This window comes from Harpia harpyja, chromosome 11 (genome assembly GCF_026419915.1).
Source record: "Harpia harpyja isolate bHarHar1 chromosome 11, bHarHar1 primary haplotype, whole genome shotgun sequence".
Classification (NCBI taxonomy): domain Eukaryota; kingdom Metazoa; phylum Chordata; class Aves; order Accipitriformes; family Accipitridae; genus Harpia; species Harpia harpyja.
The window spans coordinates 8610112-8627051 of record NC_068950.1 but is presented as its reverse complement, the minus strand read 5'-3'; the positions used below and the strand labels follow the sequence as shown (position 1 = coordinate 8627051).

Genomic DNA, 16940 nt, shown 5'->3' with positions numbered 1-16940 from the left:
GAGATCCTTAGGGAGAATGATGCTCTGGTGGACATCAGAAGAACAAGCAGATAGAATGGAGGCATCCTCAAAGGATGCCCAGTCCACAGAGGCCAATGCCTGGGGACTTCCCAGCCCAGCCATGAGAAAGAAAGGGTCAACACCAGGAGAAATTGTCCCTGCTGCCATCCTGCTGGCTGCACACAGGCTCTTCCAGAGCCACGCTGGCTATTTTCAGAGGTGGATGCTACTCTGAAGTGGAGCCCAGGAAAGGCACAGGGCAGGCAGGGTGGGAGAGCCTCTCCCAGCAGCAGATCTGGTCCCAGCTCAGCAGTGAGCCAGACCCTGCCGCTCCCTCCTCCTCCTCCTCTCCTTCCCCTTCCTTTCGACTGGCCCCAGCCCCGCATTTCTGGAGCGGCAAGAGTCAGCTCTGCCGATGCTGCTGAGGGGCCCCGAGCCAGCTCTGGCTATAACCTCAGGATGAAAACATCAGCTCTGAAACACAGCAACGGGAAAAACAGACAGATGGACACGTGTGCACACATGAGGACTCCTGTAATCAGGAGGGCTCCCACATTAGCAGCGGGGTTTGCCATAATGGGCAATTTGGGGTACCTGCTTTGATCCTCTGATTTCAGGGAAGGGGGATGCTGTGCTTGGTTAGGGTAGGCTCACAGCGAGCGGGATGGACAGTGTTTCCTCCCAGTCCCTGTGAACACAAACGCAGGACCTGCTGCTCCTGGTCCAGTTTGCCCTCCAGCCTACCCGGCACCATCCCGGCCACAGTGCTTACAGGAGGAGAGCATCACTGTGACAGGCTGGTAGGATGCTCAGAGCGGGACCGCACTGGCTCAGGCTGCAGTTGCAGGACCAGGTTGGGAGCCCCAGCGTGGAGGTGATGGAGCCAGGTCAGACCAGTGACAAGACGACAAAAAACGTCGTTGGGCCAGCAGCTATTTTTATCTGCAAGGACCAACACTTAATACTCTCCTATCTCCCACAAAATGTCACTTGAGCTCCAGCAGAAAGTTTACACCACTCACAGACAAGGGCTGAAACCTGAGCACGTAATCCCTGCTCCAGTCAAAAGTTTTAGTGGGATTCGCAGCGTCTGGACAGGGGAAGATGAGAAAAAACCCTTTCCCCTGAGAACTGATGGCTAGGGCAGAGGAGAGACAGGACAGGCAGCTCCCCTCCTGGCACCATGTCCCTCTGCAGGACACAGGGGACTTTGTAAGCCCTGGAACTACATCGTGGCCTCCCCACAAGCTCAACCACACTTTAGCTACCCTAAGAGGGTCTTCAGAAGAGAGAGGAATGGGAAAAGAGAGGAGTTCACCACCCCACTCACTAAATGCCATAGGTTGGGCAGAGCCCACAGGAGGGTTTTGCAGCAGGTCGGGGCAGGAGACCCCATTGAGGTATCACTGCCACCCCTCTTGGCAATTCTCCCCTCTCCATTGAGCAGCTCTAATTACTTCAAACACCATTCCCCACCCCACCCCCCTCTCTGCTCCCAACCCCTTCCCTCTCACCGTGAAGCCCAGACCCAGACATGCCCGGGGCGTGAGGAACAGAGGCTTCCCTCACTTAATAAAGCCAAGGTAAAGCAACACTGTTATTAACAGCAGCCTGCCCCCCCTGCTCCTTGCTGATGGTGGGAATATTGCACCAGTAATCCCAGGGGAATGCCCCAGCACTGCCCTGACAGTGGACGCAATAACGCAGCCCCTCCAGGCCCCAGTGCTGCCCTTTTATATTGCGGTGAGCGTAAACGCCAGTGGGGTCCTCTCCCAGGTCCCCCCTTACATCACAAGCAGTGTTTAGTATCAGGGATGGATGGATGGATGGATGGATGGAAGCCCTCTCCCTAGTCAGGTACAGGGTAGCTCAGATTTAGGACAGCATCCTCCGGAGGCTCTTCCCAGGGAGGGGCAAAAAAGTAGGGAGCAAAAAGCTCCAGGCTGGGACTGAGCCATGGTAAAACACATTGTGACACGGAGAAAATTAGGGTACCTGCTTAAGGGCTTGCATAGAAATGTATAGGAGGTGAATTTTGCTAGGGAGAGAAGGCATGAGCTCACGTGTGCCTTGGAGCTGCCCTCAGCTACCGCCGGGGGGCTTTTTTCACATCACTCTGCCTTTTTTAAAATTAAAAAGGCTGGCCAAAGCAGTCAGGATAGAGATGCAGGGCAAGGAGAGGACCCAGCGGAGGACTGGGCTGAGTGAGCCCCGCTGGGCTCCACAGCCCCCGGGAATTGCAGCTGGAGACCGGATGGAAAGGCGGGATGCTGATGAAAGGGGCAGGGTGAGGGTTTCCCAATGGGATGTGCAGCAACTTGGCACAAGCAAATAATGGATGTTGATGGGGAAAACCAGCTCCACTAGACCCAGAAATCCTCTCTTACAACAAGGAGTGGGCTAAAAACCCTGGGGAATATACTGCATAGGCAAAACCCACATTCCTGAGATGGCCGAGAAGTGATCACATCTATCTCCCTCCATCTCCCATTGCTAAGATCCATTTCTGAAGCATCATCAGCCAAGAAACTTCAGTTGATTGGATGTGGTTAAAGCAAACAGACACACACAAAAAATCTTATAGCTGAAACTTAAATGGTCTCCACAAACATCTTGCATATTTTCAAGGACACTGAGGAAATACACAGTTTTCCCCTCTTTTTGTGGACTTAAAAAAAATGCCCCAAGGGAAAAAGTCATTTAGAACTACTTAGGAAACACAAAGCATAAAAAGCCTATAATTATTTCTCTGCCAAGGGCTTGTCAGTTTGAAAATCCCCGCTCTTGAACCACTAATCCTTACGGAAAAAAAAATGCAGCTTCGGCAAGATGCATTGTCGGTTGACTTTTGCTGCACTTTTCCAGCACGAAGGCACTAAAGAAGAAGATGTAGATTTGGGTTCCGTTGCATTAGCACCTTTCACCCACGATATGCCCGATGCACTTCCCCAGTCAACCAAGGAAACCTGTAAAGCATCACCCCGAGGTGAGGCCAGCAGCTGCTCTGCATGAGAACGGTGCTCTGCAGGCCTCAGACCAGGGAGGGAAGGACCAAAGTTGATGTTTGGAGGCAGAAGTGCCTGAAACAGGCAAAAATAAATCGGTTCGAGGTGGGGGTATATTTATTTCAAAAGCCAAGGATTCAGGGAGTTCCTGGGATTTTTGTTACGCGGTTGGAAATAGCATAAAGACATTATTGGCAGGGGAATTGCACTTTCTCTGGAGGATGGGGATGGGCCCTCCCAGCAGAGCAGGGTGGATTTGGGCTCTCTGGTTTAGCAGCCAGATTCATCACTTCATGTTACCCTGCCTGGATAAGGACGGGTGGCATCAGTGCCTCCGAACTTGGATGGCCTTGGAGAAACAGTCCCATGAAGCTAGTTGTGTCCCTATACATAGCCCAGCATCAAAGCATTGACCACATATCTTGCATCTTCAGTCCAGCCATAAAGAGCTACAGTTTCACCACGAGGCGAGAGGAGGAGAAAGGTGAAGTGCTGGGAGCGGGCAGGAGCCCAGCGTGCTCAGCCAGAAGTCATTCCTGCTGCAAACCCTTACCATGAAACTAAAAATGGGATCTGGCGGAGATTCACAGCGCAGCACATCTGGGGAGAGAGCGCTTCTCCCTCAGCCCCGCGCCAGCCAACTGCTCAGGGTCTCGGCTCCACGTCTCAGCCGGCCAAAAAAAGGTGCAAAAGTGAGTTTGGTGCTGCAGAGGAAACTCCCATAAAGACCCTGCCAAGGGCACAGACGCTTTGGCTCTTGCTAGGACCCAGTCGGAGACTGCCAGAGCGGGCACGCTGGCAACCCTCCCCAGCCCGGAGCGTCTCGGGCAGGCGCTGCGAGAAGCATGTTACACCAGACAGAGCGGGTGAGCCACCCAGATCCTGCTGCACCCTGGCACCCATCCATCAGCGCTGCCCAGGTTTGGAGCTGCGGAGCAGAGGGCATCCATCACACACACATCCTGCACAGCTGGGGCCAGAAAATCTCGTCCTTGCCATGGGTGGTTTTCCCCCTGCCAAGGGTAAACGCCTCACTTGGACCTACTTTCCCCGTGCATGGCCCTTCACCCATCTCTGATGTCTTCTCCCATTACTTTCTCCTAATCCATCTTCCTAACAGCACATCCCATCAACTTGAGTTTTAATGTCCTCAAGGTAATGCATGCAGGAAGCCTCTCCTCCTTTCTGGTTAACCCTCCTTCCTAGGGCCAGAGTTGAAACAAGTTCAGACTCAAGAGCCAACCTACAAGACTTTAAGCTTCATTAAACTTTTAAACCAGCCCGCTGAGGTTGCTCTTTCAGCCTTTCATAATTACGGATGCAGAAGGAAGGAGCAACATTCACCTGAGCAGGCATCAAGAAGATTCAAACACTTAATGGCTTTCCTAACCAAGCTCTCATGTCCACATAGCTGTTTAAAAGGATCTGCTCAATACCACTCCAGCGCTCTGCCCAGCAGCGGAGATGCTGAGATATACATAATTCAGTATTTCAGCTCCCCATCACCAACCCAGCTGGCCACCCATTTGGCACAAACAAGACTCAAGACACATGAACCTGGGCCATCCCACTGCACCAGAGACCGCAGGTGCCCAAGCCAAGAGGATGGTTAGGCTCGGGGACACAGTTCAGGTGAGCAAGGTGCTCTCAGCTCTCCCTGCAGCCAAGATCTGGCATTCAGCAGCTCCATTGAGCAATTCAGACCTTGGCTTGGCAGAACCGTGTGCTCCGGAGGAGCTTCTTCCTCCCCTTTAACCCTTGCAGGACCTACAGAAAGTGGTCTGCAAGCAGAGACGAGACTGTCGCCCCATTCTCAACACCCAGCGCAGGGCTGGGGTCCTGCACACCTGACACACAGTCAGCATAGCTGCGGTTGCCTCCTCTCCGGTTGCCTGGACGGTCCTCTCCAAGACCAGAAACGTAAAAGATGCCCCAGAAGTGTGTTGTAGGGCAGTTCCAATCCGGGCTTAACACAGAAGTCATTGGGCAAGAGTTTTGGGGTTGTGCCTTGACAAATGTCCACCCCCACTACCAGCACCCGTGAATTTATTCATCCAATGGCAGCAAAATCACCCCTGTGGAGGCAATCACGAACATGTGCCCATTTCCCCCTCCTCCTGTTTAGATACATTACTGCAGAGGTTAGGAGCATTTTGTTTAGCTAAGACACTGTTTTCCAGGAATAGACTTAACAGAGCCAGCAAATGCCGAGCAGAAATTCTGACAATGAAAGCATCCCTACGTTTTTACGACAGTGGGAGTTGGAGGGAAGAAATGACAACACTGACTCTTTCAAATAAGAAAAATGCTGCAGCTGAGAACTGCCTTCAGGTCCCTTAACCTATTTCTCTCCCCTTTCCCAATTTTTCCTGCCAAATGCTTACCTAAGCTTTCAATAGCAAAGAGAAAATTCCTGCCTCCCTCTTCCTGCTTAGCCACCTTGGGTGATGCTACGCAGTGAAAAATCTACTTATAATGTGGCCCCGCTGGCCCCAGGCAGGGAAGAAGGAGCCCTTGGTACACACAGGCTCCAGGTTCAACCAGGGAGCTCCGCAGCACAAAACCAGAGGAGAGGATACACGTCCCAAAGAGATGAATCACATCCAAACGGTGGATTCTCTGGGAATCGCCCTTGCCTATTCTTGTGCTTTTAAGACCCCACTTTGCTCCCTTGCAGGGCAGGGGACCTTGCCCAGAGGGACTTTGGGGGCTCACTGCCCCACCACGATGGTGGTTATCATTCCAGAGGAACAGACGTACTGGGGAGGGAGATTTTGCACGGTGGCGGTGGAGGCGGAGGACAATGGGCTGAGGAGCAATGGTCGCGTGAAAAGGGATTTGTTCCGCTGTCAAGGACAGAAAGCTCTCCTTAAGAGCAGCGTTAGGAAATGAAGCCCACAAGGGAAGGAGAGGGGTAGGGAGTGGCAAGAGACAATGTACAGACGACGGCGACAGGGGGACAGCTGGGAAGGATCAATGCCGAGCCCTCATGGGCTCGCAGAGCACGAGTACCGGCCAAGGAAGCCTCCTCCAATGTGCTCTGCCCTTCGAGGCATTTGCCGTGAGGAAGAGCAGGATGCCTCCGGGCAGGGCGAACCTTTCATCTGCGGCCATGGAGCCCCAGTGACCCTTGGACGAGGGGAAGCATCGCTGCTTGCCAGGACGTGCTGGGATACAGAGGAGAGCAGTTCTCCTACCGATTCATGCCTTCTATCGATTCATGCCTTAATCCTACTGATTCGTGCCTGGGAGAAGCTGGTATCTCTGCAACACAAGCTCTCGGTCACCTTTGGTCAAAGGTAGCCCAGGGTGGAAAACACAAAAGGAGGCACGACGTAAAAATTAGGCAAATCTGGAGAGAGACTGAGAATTCATGCTTGGTGTTCAAAGTTGCCTAGCAAGATGCTCAAAGCACTTATGATGATGATTGAAGCCTTTTTTAGCTGGATTCATATTTCTAGCTCCATTTCATGTGTGAAGGAGCCAAGTCTCAGCTCTTTCTCCTGCATACAACCAAGGCCCATCATACCTGGAGGAGGCACTAATGCAGGAGACCTGAACCCAAAACAGGATCTTATTCATGGGCATGGGAAACGCTCTACTGAAAACAGGTAGGTGCATGCAAGCACACAGTGCAATATGAGAAAATAAATTGTTTGCATTGAACACAACATGGTTTCACCTCTGTATTGAGAAACACACATACCACCTTCCTGAAAACTCAAATCTTTGTGGGAGAAAACACCACTTTCAGATAGCCAGCCTACAAAACATGGAGCACGTGAAGGTTCCCTGACAAGCTGAAGAAATTGGTCTTTTGTTAATAAGATCCCAGCAAAACAGATAAGCAAGAAGACAGAGCCATCTGATAGAAAACCCCTCAAATAAACAGAGACCGATGCCACCAGCCCAATGCTGTACCCCTGCTGCCAGCACAGCCCAGGCACGGCACAGCCTGCCCCAGCCCAGGCACGGCACAGCCTGCCCCACACCTTTCACAAAAGCTTTGGCATCTGGCTGTTCGTAAATATTTGGGGTGGGAAGCCAGGGATTACAGCACCCCTCTCCTGGGCAACCAAGGTTTGATGATCTTAAAAAAGAAAAAAAAAAAAACAAAAAAAAACCCCCACACAACAAAAAACCAAACCTCAAACAGAGCTGCAATGGGATGCCTGCCGGTTTCACAGAGACGCACGAGACAACCCGGGTGCATCCATTGCCCCCAAGGACCCACAGCCCCAGGAGAAGATACCCGGGGACCAGCTGGCTTCCTTCTGCCCAGGTAGGATTCCTTCCAGGTTAAAAGTATTGAGGAACAAAATTGAAGTTAGAGACTAGCATAACTGTGGCTATAGGCTTTCACACACACACCTGCGCGGTGTTGGCCACATCAGGGAGCGCCATTAGTCCCCCACATCTCTCCCTTCTGAAATCTCTTACAAACACCCAGAAATTCAAATTTGTCATGAAAACACATTTATGGAAAAAAAAAAATATTATTTTGGGTCAACCCCAGTATTTCACCCTAATAAAATCCAAATATTTTCTCCCTGCTTAAGCTATTCTTTACTTCTGTTACAGAGGAGATGGTTTGTTAAATCACAGGCAGAGGCACAGTCCTCCAGCCCAGGCCCCCTGTCCCCATGCCAGTGCCAGCATCCCCAGCCCACGTTTGCGTCTGCAGAGGGCAGGAGCCAGAGACAAAATGGAGCACAAAGGGACAAAGAGCATCTTGAGAAGAAAAATAGCTGGGATATGGGATGTATTGAGTACCCCTCCTTGGCTGCACACCACAGGGTTCACCAGAATTGGGGAACCGTGAATCCAGACCCAAACCTCATTCAAACCATAGGGTCTTCCCCCGCACAGCCAGAAGCAGGACTTGCACCCCTGTGAGCAGAAGAGGAGACCAAGCCTCACCCCCAAAGTCCCCTTCTCCCCCTCCAAGGCAGAGGGTGTTTCGGGGACCCCTGCCCACACCCCGAGGCAAGCGTGCAGGATCAGAGTCAGAAACTGCTGCAGGTTTGGGTACATTGAGGCCATCCCACTGCTGCCAGCAGGGATGGGGGCAGCCAGCGGAGCTCAGCGTCCCCGGCTGCAGGCAAATCCTGCCCACACGCTGGCCAGCCTTCAGCACAGCTAACACCCGAGACCACCACCCTCTCCGAAACCGGCTGGGGGTGACCACAGCACGGGGTTTAGACCCTGCTGGAAAGCTCCCCGAGGAAGGACCAAGCAAGAAACCAAATTGTGGGATCTCTTAAATCCACAGCTCGGAAAATCCCTCCCTGCGCCTGGCGGCTGCGAGCAGGTGAAGAACTGGCGAGGCGAGGGCTGGCGAGCCGGGGCAGGAGAGGACCCCAGCTGTCTCTCCAGCTGGTAGAGACAAAATTCTCATCAAACTGAAACAAACCCCCCTTTCTTTCCCTAGCCGATTTCTTTTCGGTGCCTTCATCAGGATTGCAAAGATCTGAAGCAGTTTGCCCTGCTCCAAGCGCCCCATCAGGGGCTGATCAGGGAGCGCTGTGCTATGGGGTGAGAAAGAAAGAAAAAGAAAAAAAAACCAATTAAAATCATTGCAGGTCTGAAATAAGATGGCAGAAACCATGGAGGGTCCCAAGGATGCTCAGGTCCCAGGTCTGCCAGCACCAACCCGCAGCCTCCAGGGTCCCACTGCCAATGAGCAGGAGAAAGGGTGACCCCAAAGCCACCCCTGTCCCCACCATGGAGGGACAGATGACGAGTATATTCGGCTGCCTCGCTCCCAAGCTGCTGAACGTTGCTCCCTTCCCGGCCTTTCTATGAAACATTAATTGTAAGACACAAATTTAATTAAGGGCAGGAGGAAGGGGCAAGATGCCAAATCTCCTCTCCACTCACTTTGGAAAGAGAGACCCCCGCAAGCAGCGCACAGGAGGATGGGAGACAGCAGAGATGGGGGCAAGGCATATTTTGCTTTTCCAGCTTGCATCCCACAGCAGCCTCCATAACGCCTCTCTCATCATCTCATCACCTCATCCCGCTGCTTCCCTGCTTCCCCCCACTACTGGCATAACAAGGCAACTTACTAACAAAAAACAAAGGACTGGCGCCTGGTCCCAGCCTGGCAATACCCACCACGCCATCCCTGGTGGGGATAAGGCCAAATTCGGCTGCTCCAGAGCCACGCTCATCCCAGCCCACAAAGAGTCGGCACATTTCCTCCGGGAGCTGCGGGAAAGGGGATGAGGACAGAGAGGGGTTTGCTACGGGAGACAAGGTGCTGGGTGGGGATGGAGAGCAGGCAAAAAGGATAGAAAGTGTTAGAAGATTGAGGAATGGGAAAAGAGAGACCAGCGAGAGGGACATCATGCCTCAGAGCTGCCATGTGCTCTGCTACCCCATCCAGGCCAGCCTGCCCGTCCCCAGTGCCTGGCCAGCTGGAGAAACCCAAGTTAGCACCATCCTCTCCATAGGATGCCCTACAAGAAGGGAAAAGGACCTCCGGAGGGCATGTTGCACCGTAGCTGGGCTGACCCGTGGCTCTCTGGAGGGACCATTCTCTCCCATCAGCCACAAGAAGAGTAAAAAGTCCCATTTCTCCAGGCGAAAGAAGGCAAAGGACTGTGAATTGCCAGCACAACCCCCCCAGACCATAGGAAATCTCCGGCCAGTGGGCTGCCTTAAAGCATTCAGCATCAGCATCACCTTATTCATTCAATCCGTTTGGGATTATCCCCCTCGCAACCCTTCCGGGCTGGGGAAGCAGCGCCAGGGTTTGCAGCTAATTGCGCAATTACATTCATTACCCACGCTAAGCAAGATAAACAGCCACCATGCTTCAAACCTCTTCCCCCTCTCTCCTCCACGGCAGCAGCTGCCAGACGAGCCTCCAGCAGGTGAGAGGAGGCCGTGCTGCTCCGAGCCCAGCAGATCCCACCTTCCCCCCGGGCAGAGCCAGCCGCAGTCTGCTGGGACCACACTGCTGGGGATTCAGGCTCATCCCCCATATGAAGATGCTGGGTGTGATTTTAAAACCCAACACCAATAGGTTTCTTCACACGTGTTTTCTTTTGTGCATGTTCAGAGCTTAGAAGGATTTTTTTTTTTTTTTTTTTTTTCCTTCGCAGCCAGATGCGCCTCCTTGTTTTAATTCACGGAGACAGCACCCACACAACCCCATGACTCCGGGAGCAGGGGATTTCAGAGCCAAGCAGGAGGAGCTTTGCAACGGCGCAAAAGCTGGCAACAGCACAGAGCCGTCAAGCCGTGCGAAGACAGGGCGAGCATCACACAACTGCCTCCCTCGGCCGGGGAGCCCGGCACGACGGCGGTGGCTTGGGGGCCGCGGCCGCCCCTCCGCTGCCGGCGCCCACATGCCAGGCCTGCTCCGAGATGTGCTGGCCATCTGCTCCTGCCAGCCGGGGCTGGGGCCGGGGCTCTGCGCCGCGGCTGGGGACGTGCCAAGCCGTCCCGCCGTCACCCACGCTCCCCAGCTGCGCCCCCCGTCACGACCGCACCGCTGTCAGAGCTCCCGGCCCCCAGAACCGGCCGGAGGGGTTTCTACATGCCGCCGGCATCGCCCACGGTGGGGCTTGGGGATGGGGATGTCCCCGCAGCTCCAGGTCCTCCCTACGGCTCTGGCTCTGCTTGGCCTGTGCAAACCCACTGTGAAACACCCCTGGGCAAGTGGGGCTCAGCCATTCCCATCCTCACGTGGATTTTAAGCCTCCAGAGCAGCCCATCACTTCCAGCACACCTCCCCACTTATGGCCAGGTTTGACATTGCCCCCCCCCCCCCCCCATCTCAAATCTGCCACCACAAAAGCCCATCCCCCTGGTCACCAACACAGGGGCCCTGCAGCTGGGGTGCGTCCCCAGGGTTGCTCTGCAGTCGGGGAGCCGGCCAGGGCGAAGCCTGAACCTTGTCATAGTTGAGACTTATCAGGTTTGGACAAGCGCCGGGGGCTGCCGCGGGATTCAGGATGTTCTGTAACGAACGTCCTCTGCCCCAAATAGATGCTGTCCCAGGGGCACAGGCTCGAGAGGTCTCTCCCCAGGAGCTGTCCCCGCCAGCGCTGGGGAAACTGGTCCAAGAGTGACCCCCAGCCCCCCAAGTGCCTGGCCAGCATTGCTGTCCAAACTGCCCATGGGTCCCAAGCCGCAGCTCTGGGCACCCCGAATTGATGCCAAGACCTGGCCCAGCATCCCTGGTCTTTAATCCGTTACTCTCCAGGTCCTCTCCCAAGGTCTTCCTCTTTATGAAAGACAAAGAAATGTAAAACATGTGTTTTAATAAATGATTCCTCAATTTCTAGAGTCCAGCAAGTCAGATGCTTGCTTAAAACGGTCCGTAACACTTTCCATGAGTGTATTTATAACTAAAGGCATAACTCTGCCGTCTCACGCTCTGTCATTAACCCTCTGCAGCCTTGTTATAAATGGAGCTCAAACAGAGAGCGAAGATACGTGTCAGAAAATACTGCACCAACTCATCTCTGGTAAAACATCCCAACAGTCACCATCTGGAAAAGAAATCCCTTCTTTCGATTAAAAAAAACAAAACACAAAAACACCAACACCACGACGCTGGCAGGTAGGATCCCAACCTCTTCCCCGACACCCGCAGCACTGGTGTTTCACGCGTCAACAGCCCAGTCCTCCGTGCCGACAGAGAGGCCGACGGAGCCCAGCTCTGCTGGCGCGACCACCGATGCCGCAGGGAGGATCGGCCGCTTTACACCATCATGCTGCGCAAGGAGTGTCAGTCACCCGCGATAATTAACCAGCTATCGGCTCGAGATAATTAGCTTAGTCCAAGAGCAGCAGCTCTTCCCCTGCATGTTTCGCACTGAAAGCCCCGATATCGGCATCAGCATGGCAGCGGAGGCAGGCACAGTGCTCCTGCACCCGGGGAAAACGCTCAGCCTGGAGACAGGACTCCAGGGCGAAGAAAGAGGGGTTTTTGTTAAATACAGAGCCACGTGTAAAGCTCAGCAGAGCCCAAAGGGAACAGCTCTTTGGGACTCTGCTCTGCATCCTCGCTGTCCCCAGGTAAGGGGTCGCAGCAGCGGCATGGCGGAGAGCCCCGCCAGGGTCATGGAGGAGCAGGGACATAGACCTGCAGCCCCATGCCAAAAAAAAAAAAAAATAAAATTCAAGGAGACAACAATGTGATAGCAAGGGGCAGGCGGGTGCAGGAGGGGAAGAGGCCGGTAGCGATTCAGGGCTAAAACCATCACACCTCGGGGAAACGGCCTGCCGCAGAGCCCATTCCCCAACTCGGGCAAAAGTCACCAACCCAAACGCAGCTGGGAAATAACCAGGATAAACGGTGCCACTGCCGGAGCCTAGGAAATATTTGTGACTTTTTGGTTTTTTTTCTCTGCCATCATCCTTGTCCATCCCAACAGCGAGATGGGCACAGCAAGAAGCCAACGGCGGCACCAATTTCTTTCACGGCCAAGAGGCATAGGAGGAGGGTTTCAGGTTGGAGGCAGCTTCCAGAGCTCAGAAGCTGCAGTTAAATGCTCAGAGAGTAAAACCCACATGTGCTGCAAGCTGGAAAGGCATTTCTGCGGTAATATTCACCCCAATTTCCCCTTAATGCTCCGAATGGAGGCACTGATAAAGCAGAAAATGCAAATTAAAATGCATTGAAAACATATGGTAATCAGTAGCCAAATTTTTATGGACAAACAAGCAGTGCACCCAATCTCAACAAATTTTTGCCTAAAAAATAAAAAGCCCGTAACGCAGCTCTCTCCTTTCCACTCTCGCGGCAGCTAATTCTTCCGCTCTTTCGTAAACATTTGAAAACAAGGTCACGCGCACAAATTCTGCTTTCAATTTGCCTTGTATCCATAGTGATTAAACTCAGACCCACAATACGGGACTTAAAGAAAAAAACTTTAAAAAGGCCCAGAGCAGGGCTAGCCCCCGGCATGCTCGCCAACCCACCGAAGGCCGGGACAAGAGCATCGCCGACGACCGTTTTTTCATATAACAGCGACCTGGGAATTAAATCGCGGGGCTCCATCAGCCATGCTATCGCCATAGCGAGGGATCCGGCCCCCCCATCTACACCGTCCTCAAGAAACAACCAGCCCGGAGGCAACACAATTTTAACGGCTCCGAAAGCCAGCCAGGGAGTAGAGTCCGGCAGGGACGGCAAGAGTGGGATGAGCAGGAAAAAACGAAAGCAGCTGCAGGAGACGAAAGACTCAGCAGCCTTCTCCCCATTCCCACTGGAAAGGTTTTTCTTTAAAAAAAGAAAAACAATTTTCTCATTGTCTTTTCCCCCCCAGCCCCACACTTGCCAAAGGGGAAGCATCAGGGCTGGAAGCTTTAACCACCTACATCCAGATTTCCTGCTCTGTCACAGCCCCAAGCACAGGCAAAGCCTCCGGTGTGTGATTGCAAACGCTCCAAATTCAGCGGGGCCTTCCCTGGTCCCTGCCGAGTGCCTCAGTTTCCCTGTCCAAGCAGGGGGAGCAATAGCATTGCCCTGCCTGTGGGAATATTAGGAAAATAGCCCCATCCAGGACCAGGTCAGGGAGGATATAACATTCCTCTTGCAAACACTCAGTAGGAAAATAAAGCTAGAGGAGACAGGAAAACGCTTGGCCCCATCCCTCCACAGCCCCAGGGTTACCAGGGGTCTCACAGGCTCCCAGCAAAAGGCTCCTAAATTCCCAAGGCGCAACCTGAGCACAACGAAACCCCTCTAAAAAGGGGAGAACCAGGTGCGACAAGGCTGCGGGGAAGCAGCGTGACTCGCCACGCAGCAACCGTAAGGCTGACGCCTTTTGGGACACACAGGGCAGGGGAAGCAGGGAGCTGCGGGGGGACGCCAAGCCCCCCGACCCTCCGTGCTTTTGGCAGAGCACTGGGGCTTTGCGGGAGGTGGGAGTGGAGCGAGGGAGGGCTCACCGGAGGGTCAGGAGGACACTTACTTCTCGTAGTCCAGTTTGCAGTAGAGCTTCTTGTCGCGGTAGAAGCAGGTGGTCTGCAGGGGCTCCTTGCAGGACGCGCACTGGACGCACTGCTCATGCCACAGGCTGTCGTTCAAGCGCAGCAGGAACCGGTCCGAAATAACTCGCTGGCACCCTTCGCACACCGACTTGGGGGTCGCGGCTCTGCCTGCGGGAAAGGACCCGGGGGCAGGGGTGGGTGGAGGGAGACGTGGATGGGGAGACGGGACCGGGCGAGGGATGGACAGAGGATCCCGCTGCTCTCGCTTCCCCCGTGTAGGCTGGAGGGGCCGGGGGTGTGCGGGGCGCTGCGCCGGGATTCGGGGGGCACCTGTGCCATAGGGGAGCTCCGGGGGGAGGACATCGCCCCCAATTTCGTTCCTCTTGGAAAGGCAGCGGCGGAGCCGCAGGTTGGAGAGAGGGCGATTGTTCGAAACCGGTATTAAAACGAAGAAAAAAGAATTAAAATAAATTTTTTATTGTTCGATACGAAGGAAAGGCCTTCGTTGCACTCGGGGCGGGTGGGGGGGACACGCACAATTGAATGCAATCACGGAACGAAACGGGAGCGGGGAAGGCGGGCGCCGGGGGCACTCCCCGGGCGAAGGGAGCGGCGCGGCGCCGCGCAGGAACGAGCCGGGGGAAAAGCTGCCCCCGGGCCCCCCCGAACCCCCCCTGTGCCCATCGCTGGGGGCCAGCCCGGCCGTGCCCCACCCTGGGGGGGGAGCGGGAGTGGGTGCCCCGGGAGGGCAAGCGGGGTGCCCCGACTTACCCAGCAGGGAGGAGAAGGGGGCCGCGGGGTCCAGGGCGCTCTGCAAACTCTCCTCCATCTTCAGCCCGTCCAGCATGGTGGGGAGCCGGGCCGGGCGAGGGGGCCGCGCCGCCCGCCTGCCAACACAGCCGGACACGCCGCGCTCAGCCCGGCCGCCGGCCCCGCCGCCCCCGGCCGGGGCTTCCCCGCCCCGGCTGCCCGTCCGCTCCCGGGGCGCCCGGCTCCCCTCCTCCCTCCCTGCCGCCGAGCGGGAGAACGCTCCCCACCCCAGACACCCTGCTCCGGCTTCGCAGCCGCTGCCCCGGGGTGTGTGGGGGGGGCTCCCAGCGTCCCCCACCAGCCCCGCGGCCCCGACGTGGGGACGGCCGGTCCCGGGGCCCCCCGCGGCAGCGGGACGGGAGGATGCGGGGCTGCCGTCGGCAGGGCTCGGCCGCTTACCTGGGGCGGCCCGGGCGACGCCTTCCTGCGGGGAACCGGCGGGACAGGAGTCCGCAGCCACCGCTCCGGGGGCGTCCTGCGGCGGCTCCTGCCTCCCCGGGCTGACCTCCCCCGGGCTCCCCGCCGCCGGAGCTGCCCGGGGTGGGGAGAGAACCGCGGCGTCCTGGACGGCTCCGGAGCGGAGCGCACCAACCTGCGGGGAAGCGCCCGTCCGACTGCTGCTAAGGCACATTTCCTGGAGCTGATACCTCCCTGCCCGACCCCCACCCCCTGCCCTCCCCTCTCCACCCCACTCGAAATAAGTTTCCTCCCCGCTCTCCTGCCTGGCTGCAGGCACCGGCCCCGCCACGCCTCGAGGGGCCGGCGGCCCTTCCCGGCTCCGGGGGGCACGGCCGGGCCGCCCCGCGGGGCGCCGGGGCAGCCCCGGCTCCGCTCCCTCGCTTTTTTTTTTTTTCTTTTCTTCGAAAGCAAGCCAAAAAGAAGACAAGGGAAAAAAAAAAAAACCAACCAAAACAAAAAACAAACAAGGTGGAGGGTGGTGCCCCGCCACCGCGGCTCTCCCGGTAGTGAAACCGGCTGGAAATCAGCTCCCCCTTCCAGGAGAAGCCCAGGCCGGGAGTTTTGGGGGGAAAGCCGGTCTCCCGCTCGGGGGAGGCAGCGGCCGGGGCGGGATGCGCTCCCCGGCGGGGATGAGCTCCCCGGCGCTGCGCATCGCCCCGGGCGCCTCGCTCCCCAGTATTTAAGGAAAATGAGTGCTGGGAAGGGAGGGGAAAAAAAAACCCCAAAACAACCCAAACCAAAACAACACCACCAAAGCCAGAGAGCTGTCCCGGAGGGCTCGTCGCCGGTAATCGCTGGCGCCGAGCAGGGCCCGGTCCGCTACGGGCGCCGGTACGCGGAGCCGCAGGGGGAGGCGGCCCCGGGGAAGCGCCGCTCCGGCTCCGCCAAGCCGCATCGGTTTCGGGGAGGGGAAACCCTCGGAGGAAAGATCCCGCCCGACCGGGGAAGCTGAAACTTGGAGCCTTCCCGCAGCCCCGGCGATTTCCCGTCCCGCCCGGCTCTCCCCTTTGCTCCTGCCTGGGGGCGGGGGGGGGTCGCTATTTTTCGGGGAGTTTCACGGGCCCCACAGGCCCGGAGCCACGGCCGCGTACCTGCCGCTGCCGGAGCGGCCTGGGCAGCGGGGCCGCGGCTTCCACCGGCACGGAGGAGGGCTGGGTCCCCCCTCTCCGGCTGGGAAGGGGGGCGGGGGAACGGCTGCAGAGCTGCGAGGGACCCGCTCCAGGCTCGTGGAAGACGGGAGGTTTTTAGGGGCCTCACCTCCTGCGTTCACCGGTGACCTTGGTACCAGGGGCAGGAGCGCTCCCAGCCTCTCCGTGGGGCATCCTCGTCACCAAGTGTTCCCCACGCCCAAATGACGTGGGTGATGCAGGGACCAAGGTCATGTCCTTTGGGAGCTCGTAGGAAGGAGAGAGGCCACAGGTTAGCATGGGTGGATCATCACCATGCCAAAATCCCATAGGAGAGGGAAACGGGGTCCTGGGATGGCCCCACTGTATCCCAATATAACTACACTGGGAGCTTGGGCATGAAAGCATTGGTACCATCGCACAGGTCAGCGTGGAACAGCTTCGATCCCTCACATCCAGGAAGGCTGAGCTGCAGCAGGGAGGCACTGGGCTCTGATGCCTCTGTCTTTGTCTCTCCTGAAGGTTTCTGAGCAGCTCCAGCCAAGTTTCTGGGTAGCCAGATCTACTGGAGCCACATTGCAAAGAC

At 56.2% G+C, this 16940-nt stretch overlaps 1 protein-coding gene across 2 annotated transcripts in view; it reads right to left on the bottom strand.

Moving 5' to 3' along the window:
- Nucleotides 1-16563, bottom strand: part of LMX1A (LIM homeobox transcription factor 1 alpha) — a 47026-nt gene extending 30463 nt beyond the window's left edge. Inside the window, exons 1-4 of one of the 2 annotated variants that reach the window (XM_052802048.1) lie at nucleotides 16485-16563; nucleotides 15168-15360; nucleotides 14730-14845; nucleotides 13940-14126 (exon numbers count right to left, since the gene is read on the bottom strand). In XM_052802048.1, coding sequence (XP_052658008.1) covers nucleotides 13940-14126; nucleotides 14730-14805 — 263 coding nt within the window. In that variant the 5' untranslated portion in view covers nucleotides 14806-14845; nucleotides 15168-15360; nucleotides 16485-16563. Of the gene's footprint in view, nucleotides 1-13939; nucleotides 14127-14729; nucleotides 14846-15167; nucleotides 15361-16318; nucleotides 16448-16484 lie in introns of those variants that run through there. The other variant, XM_052802047.1, reaches the window with a different exon arrangement.
- Nucleotides 16564-16940: the final 377 nt, after the last annotated feature.